This window comes from Moschus berezovskii, chromosome X (assembly GCF_049115385.1).
Source record: "Moschus berezovskii isolate FMDL1 chromosome X, NW_MosBer_1.0, whole genome shotgun sequence".
Lineage (NCBI taxonomy): Eukaryota > Metazoa > Chordata > Mammalia > Artiodactyla > Moschidae > Moschus > Moschus berezovskii.
This window is the reverse complement of record NC_142488.1, coordinates 101700113-101724875: the sequence shown is the minus strand read 5'-3', so window position 1 is coordinate 101724875 and position 24763 is coordinate 101700113. Positions and strand designations below refer to the sequence as shown.

Here is a 24763-nt window from a genome sequence, read left to right as displayed (position 1 = left end):
AATTACTGGTAAAGATGAGGAACAACAGAAACTCTCATTCATTGTTAGTGGGAATACAAAATGGTACTCACTTTGAAAGCAATCTCTTAACATAGCTAAACATTGTCATACCATCAGTTCAGTTCAGTTCAGTCGCTCAGTCGTGTCCAGCTCCCTGCGACCCCATGAATCACAGCACGCCAGCCTCCCTGTCCAACACCAACTCCCGGAGTTCACTCAAACTCATGTCCATCAAATTGATGATGCCATCCAGCCATCTCATTCTCTCTGTTGTCCCCTTCTCCTCCTGCCCTCAATCCCTCCCAGCATCAGTCTTTTCCAATGAGTCAACTCTTTGCATGAGGTGGCAAGAGTATTGGAGTTTCAGCTTTAGCATCAGTCCTTTCAATGAACACCCAGGACTGATCTCCTTTAGAATGGACTGGTTGGATCTCCTTGCAGTCCAAGGGATTCTCAAGAGTCTTCTCCAACAATGACCTAGCAATTATGCTCCTAGATAGTTAACCAAATGTTTTGATAGCTAATGCCCACACAAAAACATACACATGAATTTTATAATAGCTTAATTCATACTCTCTCTCTCTCACACACACACAAATTGCAAGCAACCAAAGTGTCCTTTAATAAATGAATGGATAAACAAACTATGGTACATCAACATACCAATATTATCCAAGAATAAAAAGAAATGAGCTATCAAATCACAAAAAGAAATGGATGAAACCTGAATGAATGTTATTAAGTAAAATAAGCTAGTCTGGAAAAGGTTATATGTTGCATGATGCCAATTATACTACATTTTGGAAAGGTAAAACTTAGAGCTAATAAAAAATATCAGAGGCTTTTTCTTTTGCTTCAGAATAGTTTCATTAGTTTGGATAGAGTTTGTCAACACTCAACTATTTCTCCTCCACTTTGACACACAAATCCACTCAATCGGAGTCTTTGTTGCCGGAGAGCTCATATACTGTAATGTTATTGTGTGCATCTGCAGGAACCTCAACATTGGGAGGGTTGACGTTACCGTCGGTTGCCATAGCGAGTTTCAGATTCTGCACACTGGACACAAATTTCACAAGGTCCATCTTGAGCAGGGTTAAGGTATCGAACATACAGTCTTTGTTGGAGGAAGCCTTTTCCTTTTTCTTTCCTGGAGCCTAATGAACCGCCTGGATGAGCAGCAGGAGTCTGAACATTACTCTTGCCACGCTCTCCTACCAACTTCACTGTCACATACATCAGCACAACGAAGAAAAGCCATAGCAATGTGATCTCCAGACAGTCTTGGGCATGCTCTGGTAGATTCTGTCAAATTAGAAAGTGTCCTCCACAGAGCACCTTCCCCTGGAGTTCTTCGGCTTTCTCTCTCAGAGAAGTAAACATTAAGGCATAGACACAGGTAACACCCATGGAAAAGCACAGGAATCATTTGAGGGACCATATGGTGAGCTGAGAGGAAATGGCTCCTGGTGTGCTGGTCTGCTCTCGGCGCCTGGAGACTGAGGACCAGGCAGGGCTGGGCCCTTGGTGATGTCGCAGAGGGCCCCGCCCCCACAGAACCCATGTGGCCACTGTGATGACTTCAGGGCAGAGGGTAAGGAGGCCTGCAGGGGTCAACCAGGAGTAGGGCTTAAAGGGACATGGCAACATTTACAGAGAGCAATTGAAAAAGAGGGAGTGACAGAATGCCATCTCCTTGCCAGTGTATTCTTTCTGCACCCTACGCTCTGCTGGGAGGGTGGGTCCATCTTCTATTTTTATTTTGCCATTTGTTGGATCCAGACACTAAGTGAGCACAGCAAACCTGAGGGCTTGTGCCCCTGTGGAGCAGACAGCCAAGTAGGAAAGAAAGATATTAAACCAGTGTGGCCTACCTACACTGTTCCTAAAAATAACTGTGCTCAAAGGAATGGATAAGAGAGTTGTGGTACATGGAATATTGCTCAGATATAAAAAAAAAAAAAGAACACATCTGAGTCATTTCTAAAGAGGTGGATGAAACTGGAGCCTATTATACAGATGAAGTAAGTCAGAAAGAGAAACACCAATACAGTACATTAACGCATATATATGGACTTTAGAAAGACAGTAACGATGATCCTACATGCACGGCAGCAAAAGAGATACAGATGTAAAGAGCAGACTTTTGGACTCTGTGGCAGAAGACGAGGATGGGATGATTTGAGAGAGTAGCATTGAAACATGTATATTACCATATGTAAAACAGATGTCCAGTGCAAGTTCGATGCATGAGGCAGGGCACTCAAAGTTGGTGCTCTGGGACAACCCAGGGGAAGGGAGGTGGGAGGGGGATCACTATGGGGGGACACATGTGCACCTGTGGGTGATTCATGTCGATGTATGGCAAAAACCCACCACAATATTGTAAAGAAATTATCCTCCAATTAAAATAATTTTAAAAACTTCATTAGATATTAGAAAAAAATGACTGTGCTCAGTCACTAAGTCACGTCTGACTCTTTGAGACCCCATGCACTGTAGCCTACCAGGCTCCTCTGTCCCTGGGATTTCCCAGGCAAGAATACTGGAGTGGGTTACCATTTCTTTCTCCAGGCATAGAGGGTTATTTAGGGCAGTGAAGTTATTCTCTATGATGTTATGGTAAATACATGACACTACGTATTTGTTAAAAGCACAAAAAGTGAATCAATGTATGCATATTTTAAAAAAACATTTTTACATCAAGAATGGAATGCAGAATTTGACTAAACAATCTTATTTTATTACAAATGTATGAAACCACCTCACTAAGATCCCCAACTTAAGTAACTTTGGAAATGAATGGAGTTTGCAAGACTAAAAGCAAAAGAAAAAGGCACTGTAATCTAGTTGATAGTGTTCTTTCTTGTAGGGGTATAGGTTAACAATCCTGATACTGTTACACATGTATACTTGAACTGAACAAGTAAATAGATGGCACATGATTATACATACATATATTTCTTTGTTCTGTTAGCTGAAAGGGTCTAAAATAAGCGATACTCTCAAAATCTGAAATAAGCTATGATGTAAATCTATAAGTCTTTGATTAGAAGAGCTTGTAATGCATGCATCCATGAAATTAAAAGACGCTTACTCCTTGGAAGGAAAGTTATGACCAACCTAGATAGCATATTAAAAAGCAGAGACATTACTATGCCAACCAAGGTCCGTCTAGTCAAGGCTATGGTTTTTCCAGTGGTCATGTATGGATGTGAGAGTTGGACTGTGAAGAAAGCTGATCACAGAAGAATTGATGCTTTTGAACTGTGGTGCCGGAGAAGACTCTTGAGAGTTCCTTGGACTGCAAGGAGATCCAACCAGTCCATTCTAAAGCAGATCAATCCTGGGTGTTCATTGGAAGGACTGATGCTAAAGCTGGAACTGCAATACTTTGGCCACCTCATGCGACGAGTTGACTCACTGGAAAAGACTCTGATGCTGGGAAAGGTTGGGGGCGGGAGGAGAAGGGGACGACAGAGGATGAGATGGCTGGATGGCATCACCGACTCGATGGACATGAGTTTGGGTAGACTCCAGGAGTTGGTGATAGACAGGGAGGCCTGGCATGCTGTGATTCATGGGGTCGCAAAAGTCGGACACGACTGAGTGACTGAACTGAACTGAATGCATGTTCTGAACCAGGGAATGGAAATACTAGGTCACCACGACCCATTCAGCCTTCAGGGATGGGGCTGCCTACCATTTCCCTGTCTAGCCTTGACCTCTCCCCTCTGCATTTCTCCTTTGTCCCCCAAATCCCTCAATACACTAAGAACAACTTTAGAAAGCTCTGACTTTAGAGTAATGTGCCAAAAATATTTTATCAAGTCATGGGCTCATCAATACTGTTTTTTTTTTAATTTTGTAGTCTGCTTTTCATTTTCTAATTTTCAGTTCAGTTCATTTCAGTCCAGTCGCTCAGTCGTGTCCGACTCCGCGACCCCATGAATCACAGCACGCCAGGCCTCCCTGTCCATCACCAACTCCCGGAGTTCACTCAAACTCATGTCCACAGAGTCGGTGATGCCATCCAGCCATCTCATTCTCTGTCGTCCCCTTCTCCTCCCGCCCCCAACCTTTCCCAGCATCAGAGTTTTTTCCAGTGAGTCAACTCGTCGCATGAGGTGGCCAAAGTATTGCAGTTTCAGCTTTAGCATCAGTCCCTCCAATGAACACCCAGGATTGATCTCCTTTGGAATGGACTGGTTGGATCTCCTTGCAGTCCAAGGGACTTTCAAGAGTCTTCTCCAACACCACAGTTCAAAAGCATCAATTCTTCGGCAATCAGCTTTCTTCACAGTCCAACTCTCACATCCATACATGACCACGGGAAAAACCATAGCTTTGACTAGACGAACCTTGGTTGGCAAAGTAATGTCTCTGCTTTTTAATATGCTATCTAGGTTGGTCATAACTTTCCTTCCAAGGAGTAAGCATCTTTTAATTTCATGGCTGCAGTCAGCATCTGCAGTGATTTTGGAGCCCAAAAAAATAAAGTCTGACACTGTTTCCACTGTTTCCCCATCTATTTCCCATGAAGTGATGGGACCAGATGCCATGATCTTAGTTTTCTGAATGTTGAGCTTCAAGCCAACCTTTTCACTCTCCTCTTTCACTTTCATCAAGAGGCTTTTTAGTTCCTCTTCACGTTCTGCCATAAGGGTAGTGTCATCTGCATATCTGAGGTTATTGATATTTCTCCTGGCAATCTTGATTCCAGCTTGTGCTTCTTCCAGCCCAGAGTTCCTCATGATGTACTCTGCATATAAGTTAAATAAGCAAGGTGACAATATACAGCCTTGATATTATTTTAGTCTTTTTCATTCTAGAATATTGTAATATATTATCGTTTTTCAAACTGAATGTGCAAGTGAATCACTAGGGAATATTGTTAAAGTGCAGGCTGCTAGAGTAGGCCTGGGTTGGAGTGGAGATTCTACATTTCTTCTAGCAAGCTCCCAGGAAATGCCTACTCTGACCACAGAGCAGAACCGTTCTGAATAATATTACATATTATTAAGTAATTGATTTAAAACTTGATTGTAATCTGTAGGTCATTATTCTCTCTTGGTCGCCATATCTTCTACTAGACGTTAACTGTCAATTAGTCTGAAGTTTGCATATACCTTTAAAAAGGCTTCTTACTGATTTCAGAGGCTTGTGCTTTTTGGCCTCTGAACTAATAAAAGAAAATCACACCATCAGAAAATAGGAAATGTAGCCTGCGAACCAGCATAGGAAACTCTCAAGCTTGTATTATATAGTTTGTAACATCTGAATATTTCAAATATGATTCCTCGTCATTTCATTATTTTCAGCCTTTTAAGCACTGCAAGCTAGGCTTCAATAGTACATATACCGAGAACTTCCAGATGTTCAGTCTGGATTTAGAAAAGGCGAAGGAACCAGAGATCAAATTGCCAACATCCGTTGGATCATCGAAAAAGCAAGAGAGTTCCAGAAAATCATCTACTTCTGCTTTATTGACTATGCCAAAGCCTTTGACTGTGTGGATCACAACAAGCTGTGGAAAATTCTGAAAGAGATGGGAATACCAGACCACCTTACCTGCCTCCTGAGAAATCTTTATGCAGATCAAGAAGCAATAGTTAGAAACAGACATGGAACGATGGACTGGTTCAAAATTGGGAAAGGAATATGTCAAGGCTAAATGTTGTCACCTTATTTATTTAACTTATACCTAGAGCACATCATGAGAAATGCCATGCTGGATGAATCACAAGCTGGAATAAAGACTGCTGGGAGAAATATCCACAACCTCAGATATACAGATGATACCACTTTAATGACAGTAAGAGAATATGAACTAAAGAGTCTCTTGATGAAGGTGAAAGAGGAGAGTGAAAAAGCTGGCTTAAAACTCAAAATTCAAAAAATTAAGATCACAATATCCAGCCCCATCTCTTCATGGCAAATAGATGGGGAAAAAGTGGAAGCAGGGACAGATTTTCTTTTCTTTGGCTCCACAATCTATGTGTATGGTGACTGCAGCCATGAAATTAAAAGACGCTTGCTCCTTGGAAGAAAAGCTGTGACAAACCTAGACAGTGTATTAAAAAGCAGAGACATTACTTTGCAGACAAAGGTTCATAGAGTCAAAGTTATGGTTTTTCCAATAGTTATGTACAGATGTGAGTGTTGGACCATAAAGAAGGCATTGCATTGAAGAATTGATACTTTTGAACCGTTGTGTTTGGGAAGATTCTTGAGAGTCCTTTGGACAGCAAGGAGATTAAACCAATCAATCCTAAAGAAAATCAACCCTGAATATTCATTGGAAGGACTGATGTTGAAACTGAAGCTCCAATACTTTGGCCACCTGATGTGAAGAGCCAACTCATTAGAAAAGACCCCGATGCTGGGAAAGATTGAAGGCAGGAGGAGAAGGGGACGACAGAGGATGAAATGGTTGGATGGCATCACTGACTCAATGGACATGAATTTAAGCATACTTAGAGGGATAGTGAAGGACAGGGAAGCCTGTTTTGCTGCAGTTCATGGAGTCATAAAGTGTCAGACATGTCTTAGTTACTGAACAAGAGGAATAGCATCAAGGAGAAGTATACAGGGGCTTCAACTCTGCCTGTAATATTTTATTTCTCTTTAAAAATCTGAAGCAATATGTTAAGACTCATCAAAGCTTGATAATAGGTTTACAGGTAAAATAATTTATCTTTCCTAACATTTCCTTGCATTTTTCTGTAGGCTTAAAATAGTTAATAATGTCTAAATATAGCACTGTTGCTTCATAAACAAAGACCAACTCTTTGTCTCCATTTTTTAAGATGCCACGTAGGTCTCTTTTTTTCTAATTCAACATCACAGATGGTCCAGTTACATTGTGATTGAGGTGATTGATGTTTCACTACATTCCAGTCATAACAAGTTATCAACCTTGTCAACTTCATAGGACTTGTTCACTTCCCATGTCTTGTCAACCAAAATTTTATAAACCACCTCTCGGTTTGTATTAATTTCAATTTTTGTTGATTTTTTCTATTGAGAGGGCCATCTTTTACTCATCTTTTACATGGATTAAAGAGTTTCTCTTTTGTTATATGTATGAAGATGCATATATACACACAGATCATATATTGTATATACATATTTATTCACATACACATATAGAATCTTAAAATTAGAAGTTCCCCAGGTCATCTTCCTAGGCACCATATAGACACTTGCTTGGCAGTATAGCATAATGCAGGGCTTCCCAGGTGGTGCAGTGGTACAAAATCTGCTTGACAATGCAGGAGATGCAAGAGACGTAGGTTTAATTCCTGGGTCAGGAAGAGCCCCTAGGGGAGGAAATGGCAAATCATTCTAGTATTCTTGCCTGAAAAATTCCATGGACAGAGGAGCCTGGCGGGCTTCAGTCCATGATGTCGTAGAGCTGGACACAACTGAGCATAGCACAGCAGCATAGCATAATCGTAGCATATCAGTTCTGGAGTCAGTTGGCTGTGGTTTAGAATCTCATTTCTGTGTCATTTCTTAGCTGTGTGACCTGGGGCAAGTTATTTAACCTTTTAATACTCTTGTAGGCAAAGTGAGGATAGTAATAATACTTTTTGTAGAATTTTAAGCTTAAATAAAAATGCATTTTAAAAATTAGAGAGTTTAACACATAGCATAATGTCTTCAAAATATGCTATTATTATTAACATTATCATTATCGCTGATATGGTCATCAGCCTCTGTTTGAACTGGTTCAACCATATTCTACAAGAAAAGCTGTTCTATTTTGGAGACTCTCGGTTACTAGAAACACAGTGAGCCAAAGTTATTTTCCTATAAACCTTACTCCTTTTAAATTCTATTTGTTGGTCTGAGTTCTGTCTTTTCAAACTAAGCAAATTTTTCCCATCCCTCCAATGTGGAAAGTCTTCAAAAGTTAGAAATCAGTATCTCTTATTCTCTAAAACATTCTATATCCACAAGTCAGAACTCTAGAGAATAATAATGTTAGAATAAGATAGATTTCAGCATCACCTACAAATATATTAGACTGGTGACTAAGTATTGGATATTCTGTTAGCCTGAAGTGTTAAATTTTGAAGGGTTTGATTTAGATGTGTAATTAGTGAGTCTCCAGGCATCTAATGAGTTACAGTATTTAAAGTTTGGGGTAAAGGAAAGCCATATGTTTCTGCTTACCTTCAGATCCAAGTCCTATTTTAACCAACAATATTCCGCCTTCTGTGTGTATAGTCCCTTTTCTGTACCATATCACCATGCAAGATACCATCACAACCTCTTCCCTTACCAAAGTGTCAATATGTTCAGACTACGTGGATTGTCTAGAACATTAACTATCGCTGTTCTTCAAAGTTCTTCTGAGGGAAGAATCTTGACTGGTTATCTCTTCTGCTTGGCCTCTAACCTCCTGCCATGTTGCTAGGTCCTCTGTCTACTTTGTATTCTTTACCTCTCACCTGTAGTTCATACCCAACAGCCCTTCGAATATATGTTGTTTTCTTATGTTACAGTTTATCCATGTTTTCCTTGCTTCCAGCCCAAATCACCTATGCCCCGAGGATTATATTTCCATAAATAAGATGCACTCTTGGAGTATTTTGCCAGATAAAGACAGTTTTCTTTCTGAGAGAAATGCTGCCCCCAGCTCAATCTTACATTAACACTTTACATCTTCATGCTGCAGAGTCATGAAATAAGGAAATATGTCTAGGTCCGTAATGAAAGATATGTGTCATGCATGCCTTCATTACCCTCTTCACCACAAAAGATATTATTACTCAATCACAGCATGCTCTGCATCTTTCTTCTCCATGGTTGTAGCTCCTACTAAAGAGCCCTTTCTGTTTAGGTCCCAGATTTCACCCTGACTGTGGTCTCATCTCCTGCTGGCAGGCCCCTGCATAGGAGGGTCCTACTTCTGGTTTCTGGTAACATTACCTCCTCCCATCATTTCCCTAGGTTTGGTGATAGCTTTCTGCTTCTGCTGATCTTGAGGTTGTCTCACTATCCCCATTTGTCTTCTATTGCATGCATTATCAAGTCCTTGTATTAAATTTCCTCTATTTGAAATAGCTAGAGTGGTTCTGTTTTTTTTCTGATTGGTCTCTGAATGATACACCTCCTTTGAAAATCTGTAGTATGTTCTATCTTTTCTATGGTAAAATAGTATTCAGTAAACCTCAAGTTGGATCTTTAAGCCATCCCATCTTGCCTACTTACTTCTGTGCTATATAGCCTTCTCCAGATCCATTCTCACACGTTTTCTCCACCCTGCTCTTTGCTCTAGCAAGCTGGCCTCTACAAACTGCATCCCCTGGCTTGCTTGTCCTCTTGTTTCCAGGTGGATTCAGTCTGCACTAGCAGATGAAGGTGAAAGAGAAAGTGTTCGGAGTATTTAATCCTCTATCCCCCTACAATTTTGCTTATTTAGCTAAGGTCATAGATTGTTAATTTCTTTCTCATGACTACAGGACATGCCAGATTCTAAAAACAGTTCCCTCCCCTTTCCCCTTCAAGCCTAAGACTGGTTGTAGCTTCCTGCAGTTGCTAGTCCATGGGTGCTTTGCTGTCTCTTTGAATCCCTTAATCCTACCCACCACTTAGTAGATGGTCCATTCTTTAGAATTTCTTTACTCCTCCTTTATGAGAATGCCATCTGTTTCCTGCCAGGAGCATGATGAATACAATCACATACCTATGTTTGACAACCCACCCTTGTTCCTTGCGAACTTTCAGGACTCTATTTGTTCTGTACCAACACTGCTTCATTCGGAGAAGGCAATGGCACCCCACTCCAGTACTTTTGCCTGGAAAATCCCATGGATGGAGGAGCCTGGTAGGCTGCAGTCCATGGGGTCGCTGGGAGTCAGACACGACTGAGCGACTTCACTTTCACTTTTCACTTTCATGCATTGGAGAAGGAAATGGCAACCCACTCCAGTGTTCTTGCCTGGAGAATCCCAGGGACGGGGGAGCCTGGTGGGCTGCCGTCTATGGGGTCGCACAGAGTCGGACACGACTGACGTGACAGCAGCAGCAGCACCACTGCTTCATTGGCTTCTGGCTTCAAATTATTAGCCCTATTTTCCTCTTATTTATGGTACCACTCCTAACCTTTTTACTTAATGTTTGTATTTGGTCTCCTCAGATTGAAGTCTTCCCTCTCCTGAGAGGAGTTTGTCTCTGACTCACTCTTCTCCTGCTACCAAGTATTTCCAGGCAATCTGCCTCAGTTTGAGGACCATTAAACATAATCTTTCCAAACCTGATTGACAAGTGACTGACCCTCCAAAAACAGGGAGAAATACTTGGGTGTATTCTATAATACATTACAGTCATTCTTTATTCAGTCTACGCTACAACCCCTCCCTGGGGAATCTCATCCATTAACACCTCTTAAATTTGTCTCCAACCCTGACCTCTCTTGTGAGCCCCAGACCTGTATATTCAATTGCCTATTCAACATCTGCACTTGGATGTCTCAAAGGCAAATTAAACATATCCGAAACAAAATCCATCTCCCCCTCGATCTGATTTTCCTCCAGTGTTCTTTGTCTCCATGAATAGAGTCACTAGACCTTTGTTCAAACCAGAATCCAGTAAATCATATTAGATTCTCCATTCTTACTTATTCCACTGATCCAAGTCATCCAGTAATGCTAACTTTATCTCCCATGTGTACCTGCAAGCTAAGTTGCTTCAGTGGTGTCTGACTCTGCGACTCTATGGACCATAGCCCGCCAGGCTCCTCTGTCCATGGGATTCTCCAGGGAAAAACACTGGAGTGGGTTTCCATTTCCTCCTCCCAGGGATCTTCCTGACCCAGGGATGGAACTTGTGTTTCTTATGTCTCCTACATTGGCAAGCAGGTTCTTTACCACTAGCATTACCTGGGAAGCCCTTTATCACCTATATTTATCTAAAGTTATTTGCTTTCCTTTATTTCCTTTCCCACTACCACTCGATGGGATGGTGGTAAGTCTAAAGTATTACCATCTTTCTCCTGAACCACTGCCATAACCTTTTAATTGGTCTCCCTGTGTCCACTCTTGACCCTTTTCAGTCCATCCTCCACACTGCTATCAGAGTTCTCATCTTCTCTGTGCTTAAAATAAAGTTAAAAATCCACAACATTGCTCAAAGGCCTTGCATGTTCTTGTCCTTATCAACCTTTCCAGCCTTCTGGAGACTTCTCCTCACTCACTGTGCTTCTTCAAGCATGCCAAGTTTATTTGACCTCAGAATCTTTGCACACGCTGTTCTCTCTATGGAATGCTTGCTCTGTTACTCACCCATTAGATTTTAGCTTAGATATCATCTCAGTAAAGTTTCCTTGACACTCTAGGCCAGGCTAGGCAGCATGCCCTTCACTTTGTATGTGTCCAAGCACACTATACTTCTCCGTTATAACACAGCAGTGTCGTAATTATCTGATCCGAGATGTCCATCCCAGTAGGCTGCAACTTTCACCAGGGCCTACCTAGTGTGTCCTGTTTTCACTGCTAGCACATACAGTAGGTGCTGAATAAATGTTGAATGGATGAATGAATTTAGGTATTTATCATCTTTGTCAGATAATAAACTTCATGATTGCAAACTTCAGATCCCCTAGCTTAGAATACTGTATAATCTGTCTCTCTCATTCTCCACCGGGTGTGTGTATGATTTAATCAATAGATACTTGATGTGAAAAATGAATTGGAATTCCTGGAACTACTCAAATTATTCTTCAAAACCTTCTCGCCTATATTTATTATGTGCATTTTCTTTTCCCACTCTACATATGTTCCACATTTTGGTCTCTTTTTTTTCTATAAGTACAATTCATTCTTTATGGCTAGGGGAACTTCCACAGTAATTCTCTCCCTTTTAATGCCACCACATTTATTAAAGAGCACAAATGAAATAGCTGCATACACTTAAAACACTATACAATTTTATAAGAATGTTATTTTTCCTAAGAGGAGATGTTCTCATTTCTAGGATGGGAAAGATCATAGTCATGTATATGAAGAGCCTGCATTGACTGTGAACATTAAGTCAAATGATCAAAGGATTAAGATTTGCATTGTGGGTAGATAACCCATCTATATTTCTACTTCTTCCCTGTAAAGTAGAACTGCAGGGTTTGACTTTGTATAAACTTCTCTAATGCCTGTTAAATACGTGTTGCTGCAGCTATAAAATGATTTATGAGATGGCAAAATTCTGTTTCTTTGTTCTGAATTTGGGCATGGGGAGTAGATAATCACTTATAGAGCTCAGTAATTTTCTGTAGAACTTGGAGTGTAACAGAATGAATAGCTTTGGAATATCTATTCAGTGCTTAGAAAGTAAGATACTTTTATGAGGTGAGTATTTAACTAGGAGTCCAAAGATTAGCAGTATACTTTTTTTTTGGCAGTGTACTCTTGATTGGCCTTTGTGTATCCAAGAATGTCTCACCAATCTCTCTGTAAGAATGTCCTCTTTTGTAAAACAGACTTCATAATACCTCCATTCATTACTCACAGGGTTGCTCTGAGAAACAAACAAAGTAGGAAATGGAAGATACATCAATAAAAATATCCCACAATGTGGGGGATGTTGCATGATATTGCTACTTGAGATACCTTATCTCACTCTCCCCTCAGGTCACTTTCACTGGCGGCTGGTAGTCATTACCTATTTTTCACATCTCACTACTAAAGAAACAAACACACCAATAACGTTGCAAGTGGGGAGAAGATAAAAATTGGAAGGTTGGCGAATAAGAAAAAAATGACACTTCAAAATTATAAATACCACAAATTTGTAATTGTTACAGTTTATATTGGGATGAAGAGACTAATACTTTTTATATTGTTCAGACAATAGATATTTGTTATCAGTAAGCCAAACAGAACTTATTTTGCAGGCAATAAAAATGACATGCAAATATTATATTTCATATATACAATATAAGCCTATTTCAAATATTAATGATTTTAAATTAAACTGATTTTTCTTCCACACAACTCATTTTGTTTTAAAAAGTGCTTCTTTTATACAAATGCAGGTGAATAAGATGTATTACTAAATATAACTACATCATTGCATTAAATGAACCTGTTTTACCTACTTAGTAAGCATGATGGGGTCTGCAGCGGTCAAACTCATTTATGAGTCCAAAGCTTCAGATTTGGCATAGATGGAAATGTTAGGTTGAATGAACCTGTCTTTACTGGATTTACCTTAATATTTCCTGCCTAGTACATAATACATAATACACAAACCTTTTACGATAAACCTTGGTTTATACAACACATGATTCTAAAATGTATGCAAAGTACATTTTTAGAAATTGAGTTATGTTAAACATATTAGGAGAGTTTACTATTTCAAGAATTCAAGTAGTGAGTCCTTTTGTTTTGTTGAATTATATGAAATTGCTGATATTTCAGCATTTTTTATTTACATAAATGCCAATTTCATGTGATTCAGTGTAATAAAAAGTGAAGACTCATTCTTTTACCTTAAAACAAAGGACATCTATATGTAAATAACCTATCTGTTTATATACATTTAGGCTAACATGCAATTTTTTGGAGAGTGGGGGTGAGGGCGGGAATTGCCTAGTCAGCACTTTGCATAGATGGATAAATTCAAATTATGCCCATTGATTGCTCTAGCTGCCTCTTTGAGCAGTAATATATGTTAATTAATACATTGGGGGATTTAATAAAAATGAATATGAATGGAAAAGTTGTTTTCTTTACAGACGGTTTGCTATGATGAAAACAGTTTGGTTTTCCAAACACTAAATACCATGTGTGTCACCATAATGACACATCTGCATACATACATCTCCATTTATGTTATCACTGGAAATTGTGAGGGGTTATGCTGCTATTTTAGTGCAATCCGTGCCATGTACTTTGGTTAATGCTCAGTGAAGATCTGGATCCCATGGGGTGGTTGTGATGAAAGAGGATGGTTGTTTTCCAGGTGAGTAACCTAATCATAAATTAGGAATCTTCATCCAAGTCAGTGATTAAGGAGCAGTTTTAAACTCCTGAAATCTGGGTTGGGGAGATCAGATGGGCAGGGACTACATTTGCAGTTTGTCTCTTCATCAGATTCAGCAACAAGGCATTGGGTATCTTGCTATTCACTGCTGTTGAAAATGTAATCAGTTCCTTCATTTATCCAGTCGCTGACTTCTTAACTGTAAAGTGCATTCAAATACTGTGAGCACAAAAGGCAGAGCCTGGAATGAGGAGAGATGTGTGTCCTTAAGAAGTTCTGGGGTTTATTGGCCTCCTTTGATGAAGTCCATGTATGGCTGCCAAAATGTATCATTTTAAAGGGTACATAGGTTCTGGGTGTGACTGAAGACAACTTAAACCCCCAAATGAAATAATATGAATCACTTTGCATTTTGGAAATGACAATGCCAAAAGGGGAAGCGCATGCCCTGTTCGATTCTTAGCCTACCTGCTCATCTCTTCCGAGTGGTACAGAATGCAGCTGCCATCTCTTACAGTGCGCTATTGTAACAGGTGTGCCAGAGGCAGGCTTGCTGCTAAGTTTAGCTCTGCATGTGGGGATTTCACACTTTGTAGCCCCTTGGAGAGGGGAGTATTGGCAAATGACTGTGTATAAAAGTAGAAAGCACTTGGGAATTTCAGCATCATGCTAGATTTAGATCAAAGTAAAGGAGCCAATCTAAATTGGTAACAAACTCGAGAGCATGTCTGGTAGAGGTGCCATTAACCTAACACCCATTCCACTTCTCTCTCACTGTCACAGTTCCCAAGGGAGCACCTGGTGGAAATTTGATGACCATATTTTAGGTGTAAGCGAGAACTGATTTTTTTAAAAGCAGGTAGAAATTAACATGAGTGTTTTAGTTCTTTGGCGGCAAGAGTATGACCAGTCTTCTAATTTCTAAATTGTAAACAGTACTCATTTCCTTTGGATCCCTTTTGGAAAGTAAATTATTAAAAAATCAAATTGTCTCCCACTACTGGCACACTAGGGCTGTTTATGAGAATGGAATTTTTCAAAGTATATTTCTTTTATAGGTAATAAGTGAAACACTTCATCTTTTGGCAGGGATCAGGAAAGGAGGAACATTTTCTGGGAAAGACAAATGTGACATTTGAGGACACTGATCTCAATAAAGATTTGTTGGAGGGTATTATTTAGTCCTTTCCTCTTTTGTCTCTGTTTTTCTTAGATCTAAGAGGAGTCTAGTGATGACTGAATAACTCTCAGATCATTTTTCAGAAAGAAAAACCTGGTACCCCAGGCTTGAGTGTTTTGTCCAAAGCCACAATCATTCAACAACAGAATACCAAGACTATTTCATTTCTGCTTTAAAGTACAGTTGAGTCTTCTTTGCCAAGGCCACCTTTAAACAAAGCTTAAATTTGAGTGCAACTCAGTCCTGGAGCGTGATGGGGAAGGAGAAAAGGGCAAAGAAGGTGCACATATCATATAATGTTCATTATCATATTTTGACTTAATTTTCCCTTGGTTTGAGGGAAGCTCATTGTTCCAGATTTTTGTAATATATCTACCATTATCAGAGTTTTTAAAAGTCCAGTAATAGTAATAACACAGATATAAAATGCATATTTTCCCTCTCTAGATGAGTTTGTTCACTAGAAACTTTTTCAAAATTGCTTTTAAAATTGAAACAGTGTCTTTAAAGACTCTTCTTTCATTTGGGATAAACCCGATGGCCATAGTTGATAAAATCACTGCTTTTTTGGGAAAGGGTTTGTGGTCCCTTCCATTAACCTCCAACATGAGTTAAGTTCATGTAACCAGAGGTGATTCTTTTGGGTCTAACTGCTAAATTAAAACTTGTTCCTTTCTTGGGGTAACCTTTTCGAACAATCAACCCTTTCAAAGGCAAATTTTCCTTGTTCTTGGAGTTTCCAGGTCATGTTTGTTTGTTTTTTAAACAACAGCTGCATATGAATTTCTGTGATCTGAGGTTTGCTCAAGGCCCAGCCTCTCTTTGGCTACCATGGAAACCTACCTTCCCAAGCAGCTGCCATTTCCTATATTCCTGGCAAGGAATGAGTCAAACCTCTTAGATATCCCACAAGCAGAGTCAAGATAAAGAATAACACAAGGAAAGGATGAACAACTTGTTAAGTGAACAGCTTGTTGATTCCTTACACAGGAAGCTACATGTAATGAAGTCAGCTTTCCTGGACATCAACATACAAGGGTTCACTGAGATCCAGTAAAGCTCACTTTCATCCTGGCTTTAAGGAGTAGGGATCCGACTCTGCATCTCTACGTCTGTGAACTGGGGAACACTTTCTGTGCTCTCGGAGGTGATGGGTGAGATGACATGTTTGAGTCGAAGGAGCATCGTGAAGAGCAGGATGAGGAGAATGGCCAAGAGGCTCAGGAATAAGCCCACATACATATACAGGTTGGAATACTTATCTGAAGTAGTGTCAACCTCTGTTGCCAGGGTGGGGAAATGGGCCCGTCCAGTGAGATTTCCATGGTACTTGAAATGCACCTCTGTCATCACTCAAGACTTGAGTTAGTACCTATTTCTAGTTGATTTCTATTGCCCTTGAGGCATTCCACAGTCACTTAGACTGTCTCTGAATATGCTGGAGGTGTTTTCTAACAATCTCATATACAATCAAAGCAATCACAACCAGAGCCAAGTCAGTATTGCATAAGCAAGAAAATGATATTCTAATTTGGCAGTTGCCACACCATCTCTATTTTCCAGCACAGCATCCCTCTCCCAAATAGTCTTTTTATCAGAACTTCTTAACCACTTTCTTAAAATATAAATAAAATATTTTATTTTCCACAGTCCTACTCCTCTACTGATTAAAATAAATATGGCAAAACTGCTTTATAATACTGGTATGAGGACAAGTATGTCTGAGTATTAAATCAGACTTTTTCTATCTTTTTGTGGAGGGAGAAAGCATTCTATTTTATCTGTAGCTTATCTAATGTGTTTAGATAATTAATTACATAAATTTAATTGGATTCTTCTGTGGGGAGATTTTCTAAAAGCTTTTGTATGTTTCCAGCTCAGCATATCTGAGTTTTTGCCCTTCTTGTCTTTCTGAATCCCCCATAAGGATGGAGCTTGTAAGGTTTCTTCCCGACTGCCACAGCTTGAGGGTTGGAAGTCTAGAGAATGTAACTTTTCTACAGTTTTGTTGACATCCCTCACTGTAGGCTGGAGGGAAAGTGTTGTCAGACCTGGTAATTCTCAGATGGAGGAGGTCTCAGAGATGCTGACAGCAGTAGGTCTAGGCTCAGAAGATCTGACTCTTCAAATTCCTCAACAGATTTATTTTCCTGAAAAACAAAAGTAAAAGATTCAGGTATCTAAAAAAGAGAGATGGTGATTTCTTTTGAAATAAAAATTAACTGATATATTGCAAAATGGTTTTAGATGGGAAATTTAGTTTTAAAATGGTATCCTGAGTTTTTATCATTTTGAATGCTTTTTTTTTTTTCTAAGTGGTATACCTGTTACAAGGTTAAAGAAAAATTCCAGTCAGAGGACAGCAGCTAATAACTTGGCTAGATTAAGACAGTGTTTTCTAAACTAACTGGTCATAAAATTTACCTGAAGTACTTATTAAAATATAGACCCTGGGACAAAATCTAGACTTTCTGAATCATAATCTCCACAGTTGGGCCTGCTCACCACTCTAGAGAATCAGATTTTATTGGTCTTAGGTGGGATCCAAGCACTGGTATTGCTAAAAAGTTCCCCAAATTCTAAAGTACAGCCAGGACTGAAAACCACTGCTCTCGTTTAACCGAGAAAGCCTAGCACTGAAATGAAGATCTAAATCTAAGGATTTGTTTTTTCAAACCCCAGGTCCCAGCGCCATGGGTCACTTTAACAAATTATGGAATTTTCAGGAATGGAGGCTTCCCCCAATTTTGTTTTTGTGTTCTCTATCTATCATTTAGGACTGTGGGGTAAGAATACACCCCTACCCCCCAGTATTTGTAGATCAGAAGTAATTGAAAGGGTGTGTTTGCTCTGAGCAAGTAACTTTATCTTTCATTATTGGTAAAGATGGAATGTTGTCTTTATTGGCAAAAACATTCCAGTGTGTAAATAGGGTCAACTATTTGCTGTTGAAGGATTCCAAAATTATTCAGCTTGTTTTTCTCAACATGAATTTTGAATAGAGGTGACTAAAAAAAAAAAACACAAAACATAAACTACCATCACCTGTTAAGCTTCCATGTGCAATAGTGGCAGAAAGCTGACAAGGTAGCCCAGTTCTGTCACTTGTTAACATGCCCAAGGAGCATTAATAGAAATAGCTCCAACAATCACATTACTCTTCCTATAATCTTGAATTTTCCCCCAGCCTGGGAGCACTTAAGCTTAAAGTTTATATTTACTAGCTCATGGTACTGTACTTTCTGTAATCTGCATGATTCTTAGCCTACCTACCTATGGCCTCTATCACCTATGGCCTCTATCACCTATGGCTTCTATCACCTCTACCACCTCGTTCACAGAAACAAGAGCAAAGGGACAGGGTATCTTTCTACTGTCTTTGGAGATATAGTCTAGGAAACATTTTTTGCAATACTTAAAGGTACATCTATTTGATTTCTGATTCACTAACAAGTGGAAAAAGAATCTTATAGGTATCCTTTTGATCCCTAAAAACACCAGCCCCAAAGGCAGTGGTTCATCTGAGTAGCTTGTTACAAATGCAGATTTCAAGGTCTGTTCTTGGGAGGTCTTTCTCCCCAGACCACTGGATTCTCGACCTTTCTGATTCTCTTAAGTTCAGCTTTTCTCAAGAATGTGATGCATGAACCTCCTACATTACTTAAAATGTAGAGACTCCTAGGCCCTTCGCCAGGCTTACTGAGTTCTAATATTTTGGATCAAGGCCCAGGAATACGTATTCTAAGCACAAGATTTTCAGGTGATCCTTTGCATATAGAGCTTTGAGAGTTAATTATCAGTTTTTCTGTCTAGATATCCCAGCTAAAGAACAAAGTTAAACTGTTCTGTTGGTTGTTTGGGGACCCTACTTTTAAAAACTATTTAAAAGAGTGCCACAGATGGAATTGTGTCATGGAAAAAAGTCATGTTGAAGTCTTAACACCCAGTACCTGCGAATATGACCTTATTAAAAAAAAGAGGGGGGTCTTTGCAGATGTAGTCAAGTTCAAATGAGGTCACTGGTTTGGCCCTAAATCCAATATGACTGGTGTCCTCATAAGAAGAGAAGGCAGAGATATACAGGGGGAACACAGAGGCAGAGACTGGAGTGATGCACCTACAAACCAGGGAAGGCCAAGTATTGCCAGTAAACACCAGAAGCCAGAAGAGTCAGGGAAGAATTTTACTCTACAGAGTGCAGAGGGAGCATGGCCCTGTTGATGTCTTGATTTCAGACTTCTAGCCTTCAGACCTAAGAGAATAAATTTCTGTTTTAAGCCACCTAGTTTGTCGTACTTTGTTTATGGCAGCCCTAGGAAACGAATACACAGAGTGATCCCCCTGAGGCCCTAGGATTTTGGAACCTTTGGGGCAGTGTTTCTGAAGGAAGTTCCTTCATCAGAATCACCTGGAAGATTTGTCTTACAAATGCAGATTTCTAGGCCTTTCCCCTTGCTTTCTAGATCAGAGTCTCTCTGGATAGGACCCTGAAATCTATATTTGTGATAAGCTACCCATTCAGAGTTTCTAAGTACACTCTGCAAGGAATGGTTTCCAGTCCCTGCTGCCCTTAGGATCACTTACTAAACTTTTTGAAAATATGTCTATCTGGGGCCTTCCCTCAGAGGTTCTGATACAGTAGGTTTGTGTGTGGGGGTCCCAAACAGCTGTAGTTCTTAAAGGTCCTCAGGTGGTTTTGATATGCGGCCAGGGCTGAGAAGCACCACTCTACAAATAGAAGGGAGCGCCCGAGAGTCAGGACTGTGACAGTCCCCAGAAGCCCACATGGAGGCCTACTTTTTTCACCTGGCTTCCAGAACACAAGTTGTAAGAAAATCAACACTCACTGTTAGTGCCGTCCAAGTGGGAAAAGTCTCAATAGTAGTATACTGCCTTTTTAGTCTCCCATGGACCTCCAAGTACACACATTGGATAAGTCAGACTCCCTGGTTAGGCACATTGTCGTCATGGGTGCCTCCAGGTTCTCTTTTACTTGTTTACTTAGTAACACCCATGAACAAACACCTGTGAACAAGAACCTACTGACTGTTAGATTGAGAATGATAATTTACACGATGCCTACCTGTGCTTCTCCCTATCAAATTCAATATTCTGAATTTTGTTAATCATTCAGTTCAGTTCAGTCACTCAGTCGTGTCCGACTCTCTGAGACCCCATGAATCACAGCATGCCAGGCCTCCCTGTCCATCACCAACTCCCGGAGTTCACTCAAACTCATGTCCACAGAGTCGGTGATGCCATCCAGCCATCTCATTCTCTGTCGTCCCCTTCTCCTCCCGCTCCCAACCTTTCCCAGCATCAGTCTTTTCCAGTGAGTCAACTCGTCGCATGAGGTGGCCAAAGTATTGCAGTTTCAGCCTTAATCATTACCTTGCTTTTATTTACACACACACCCCATGCCTAAACACTATGATTTTTATTTTTGTTTTGAACTTTATAAAAAAAAAGTGTCAAGCTATGTGTCTTCTTTGTTTTGTGCTTTTTACTATACATTGCATCACTATATGATTTATTTATAACTATTCTTATAGGATGAAAAAGGAATAAATATTTGGTAGCCTACATACTACCTTTTAACTTTATTCCATTCTCTTTAGCTTGGCATTCAGGCTGTCCATGCCCTGGTCCTGGCTGACTTTAATTCCTTCTACTACCCTACTTTCCAATCAAACTGTAATGCTCATTGACACCTATTTCCCTGCCTTCATGTTTTTTGTTTGATCTGTTCCTTCTATCTTTGTATATCTCTGCTTGGGGAAATAGTACCATTCTTCATAGTTGAGCTCATGAAACTGACCTTGATTTCTTATCAAATCCTAATTTGCACAGGTTCTCTATCCCTCCTAGAGAAGTTACGTTCACCTAATATTGTAAGTATCTATTTTCTGTGTTTTTTCCCAAGTTGTAATTTATAAACTCCTTGAGGATCTTTTTCAACCTTCCATTTGCTTCCCAGGTGGCTCAGTGGCAAAAGAATTCAGCTGCCAATGCAGGAGACACAGGTTCAATCCCTGGGTCAGGAAGGTCCCCTGGAGAGCAAATAGCAACCCACTCCAGTATTCTTGCCTGAAAAATTCCATGGACAGAGGAGCCTGGCAGGCTGTAAGTCCATGGGGTCATAAAGAGTCAGACATGACTGAGTATACATTCAGGCACGTGATCCCTTATATAACCATGTTTACAATAGCTGCTCAATAATTACTGAATAAATGCATGGATGTGACTGAAGAAATGCATTTAACACTAACAATTTGGAGAGAAGAATGGTGTTATCTCTGTTTCAATAGATAATAAAGGGTGGGGAAGTGCCTAAAGCTCCCTTTTTATTTCCCTCCCCAACTCTTCTATCTCTTACTGTGCAAAGAAGACTTAAATTTCTGAGTATAACCTAGAATTAAGGAATAATCACTTTTGGGGAGTTCCCTGGCAGTCTAGTGGTTAGGACTTGGCACTTTCACTGCTGTGGAGCTGGGTTCAATCCCTGGACAAGGAACTAAGATCCTGCAAGCTGTGTGCCACAGCCAAAAAATAAAAAGGAATAATTACTTTGTTAGAAACTTTGCTCTTGAATTATTTCAGTTCCATGATTTTAAAGGAAAACTACATGGAGGGGGTTTATGGCCTGAAGTTTTAGACAGTTCAGTTGTGTCTATAGATGCTTTTCATTAACAATTAATAATACTGCTTCTAACACAATCAACCCTGAATTTTCCTTAAGATCTAACTATTTATTAAATATTTATTAGAATTCTATGAAGCTTGAAGAAGCTGAAGATAACAATACTCTCATATACAGTTTGTCAACTTCTTTAAACATTTCATTTGAGGGTTTTGAAAACTAAACATATATTTCTTAAGACCTCTGAGTCTGCAGAACACCAAACATCCTGTTTAATTCAGAGAGGTCTATCAGTTCAATTCCTTAAATCTGAAGGATTTTGAAATGAGTAGATGAAAAGTTAGATATGGGTGAAGGGGGTCCTCTTTCTTAATCTGTTCCTATATCTGTGACAACTTCTCATAAAAGCTTTCCAAACAGGATCGCCATAGCTCTCTTAGCTAACTAATTGATGAGTTGCACAGACAATGTGATTGCTCTATTAAAAGGTCTGGACCATTTGGAAAGAAAAACAACCATGCAATTTCAAAAGAAGCCAAAATTCTATTAATTCTAAAAAATTTGGTTATTGTGAAAAGACTTTTGTAAGATTATAGTATCCTACATTTTTTTCTGGCAAGCTAATAAAATGAAAATCAGTCTCTAGTCTTTGTAAAAGTAATGGAAAGCTGATGAGGGATAAGGAGAGTGAGGAATAGGAAAATGGGAAAGGCATTAGGAAAAGAAAGGAAGGGAGATGGAGGAAAGGGGGGAAGAAGGAAGGAAAAAATGTGAGAAGGTGATGGGGGGTGTGGGAAGTGCTGATAAGAGGTAGGAGGAAATGAGTGGTTAAGAGGCACAGATGAAGATAGGGTAGGAGGAAAACACTGGCAAAGAGAGGAAGAAAGGAAAGTGGGAGGGGAGATTGGGGGAAGGGAGAATGGAAAGAGATTAACTTAATAACTGGCCAATGTCCAACATTAGCCTGGACATCTGGTTTACTTCTAATGTAAATCAAAACACCTTCAAGCAATGTGAATGCACCTCTGATTTTCTGACTGTACGTTTTGTCATTAACTTGGTACATAAAACTCTTGGCAAAAATAAATCATGATTTTGGTATGAACATTGAAATGCCAAGTCTCCAATTATGTTCAACATCAGCAAGTATATATAACCTCACAAAAGCAAAATAACATACATACTCAGACCATGAATTTTGCTTCTTTAAATGAGAAGGGAATGTGAAGCTTTGCCCATCCATCAACATGGAGAGGGATTCCTAGGGTGAAACTTATTTCTAGTAAGAGAAACAAAGTTCTGTATTCAGACTGACACATTCAGCAAACCTTTGAGTGCAAACCAAGTACCAGGCCCCTAGGAAGTGCTGGGGATACAGAGATAAGTGCAACTTGATCCCTGTTTTGGTCCTCAAGGAGCTCCCCATAGTTCCTTTTGCTTTTCTTTAATGTGATAAAGTTCTGAAATAATTGGAAATTCTGTATTTTTCCAAATGACACCAGCTTATAGAATTTCAGAGCTGAAATTTCACCACATAGCTAAGGAAAATGATCAGTGAAACAACTCAGAAGAGAGTTTTGGCTCTTGCAATAGCTTTCAGGAGTTAACGTATTCTGTTCGCATTTACCTGCCCGGTGTGGGGGTGAGAAACTAAGGGGGGTGGGAACTGTTAGAGAATCTAGTTCCACAGGAGCCTGTGAAAAAACAATTCCAGCTGCAAGCGCTTCTTCAACGGCTGAAGCCATTAAGTAATAAGCGCGTTTCAAGTGAGAGCTGCTGTATCTTTCGCGGCAGACAGTGCCGATTTGTCACACCTGCCGATAAATAACCGCATTTTCACCATAAACAACATCATCATATTTCCAAGTCTCTTTTACCTTTCTCGTGGCTCATGGGATGAATGGGGCTGGCCTTTTAAGGATCCCTTTTGAAGCTTACAACGACGGGCAAGTTGTTCAGGAACATCTCTGGAAAATCTGGAATATAGAAAGAAAGCCTTGTTTTGCCAGAGAAACGACTGTGTTCATGCAAAATATGCTTTGTTTTTCATCCTTCTGAAGAGTCAGATCTTCCCAGCGCAAAAGAGAAAAGCACCCTCTATTACTGACTTAAACCGCCGGTTGCCACTTACAGCTTCAGAGCGCAGTTTCAGATGCCTGCTCCTTGTAAACCCCGAACAGCCAAGAGAATTGTCCCTTTGGGTGTGTATATACCATCTGGAATACTTGAATGGAAGCAGCCTGAATAGTTAAGTCCCCAGTTCCTCTTTCTCAGGCAACAGTTTAGAGAGTGCGGGAAAGGTAGTGAATCAGCTCTGCTTTGCCTTAGCGGCTGGGAGCCTGAGAGGGAGGAGATAAGAGAGAAGCTCAGAAGCAAAGTTTGTCTAAGCCTTCCACTTTAACCCCTTCAAGGTTTCTTCATGAATCTGTAGAATTAGCGAAGACTCCCTGTTTTTGTAAAAGCCTCTTCATAGGACATTTAAGGAAATCAGATCTCCTGCTCAATTCAAGACTTTTTTCATCTTAGGTTTTATAATCATTAATATATGTGTAGAATTGAAACCAAACATGCCAGGATGTAGTGATATTAAATAATTCCATCTTTATAAACAGTATGTGTGCACATATATTTCCCCAGGTTTGGGAAACTTTTTTAAGGCACCAACTGAATTCTTTTATTTTGAAGTTTTTGTGGAGATTTAACATCAGTCTTGGAATCTAGGTCTGAGTTTCTAATTGGGGGGGGGGTCTAAGCTTTAAGTAGAACATCTTTAAATAAGGCATATTTATTCCGGGTACATGTGCCATTATGAGCGATTCATCCAACTGTAGTTTAAATGCCATTACTGTGTTTTATATGGGACTTCCCAGGTGGCACTAGTGATAAAGAAACAGCCTGCCAATGCAGGAGACATAAGAGATATTGGTTCGATCCCTGGGTTGGGAAGCTCCCTT

The 24763-nt window shown here is 39.9% G+C and overlaps 1 protein-coding gene and 1 long non-coding RNA gene across 3 annotated transcripts in view; one reads left to right on the top strand and one right to left on the bottom strand.

Moving 5' to 3' along the window:
- The window catches only part of LOC148773412 (uncharacterized), a 207201-nt gene that overhangs the window by 105409 nt on the left and 77029 nt on the right, over nt 1-24763 (top strand). The window lies entirely within an intron of this gene.
- On the bottom strand, nt 7178-24089 carry SERTM2 (serine rich and transmembrane domain containing 2). Of its 2 annotated transcripts, XR_016036926.1 has the most exons (4): nt 23941-24089; nt 23687-23785; nt 17221-17319; nt 7178-7322 (listed from the first exon to the last, which is right to left on the bottom strand). XR_016036926.1 is itself a non-coding variant. In XM_088833959.1 (3 exons), exon 3 carries the CDS (start codon nt 16517-16519, stop codon nt 16247-16249), a length of 273 nt encoding a protein of 90 aa, XP_088690085.1. In that variant the 5' UTR covers nt 16520-17319; nt 23687-23785; nt 23941-24089; the 3' UTR covers nt 15153-16246. The 2 variants fall into 2 exon arrangements, 1 of the variants encoding a protein (XP_088690085.1); XM_088833959.1 differs by lacking the exon at nt 7178-7322 and having other exon boundaries at nt 15153-17319.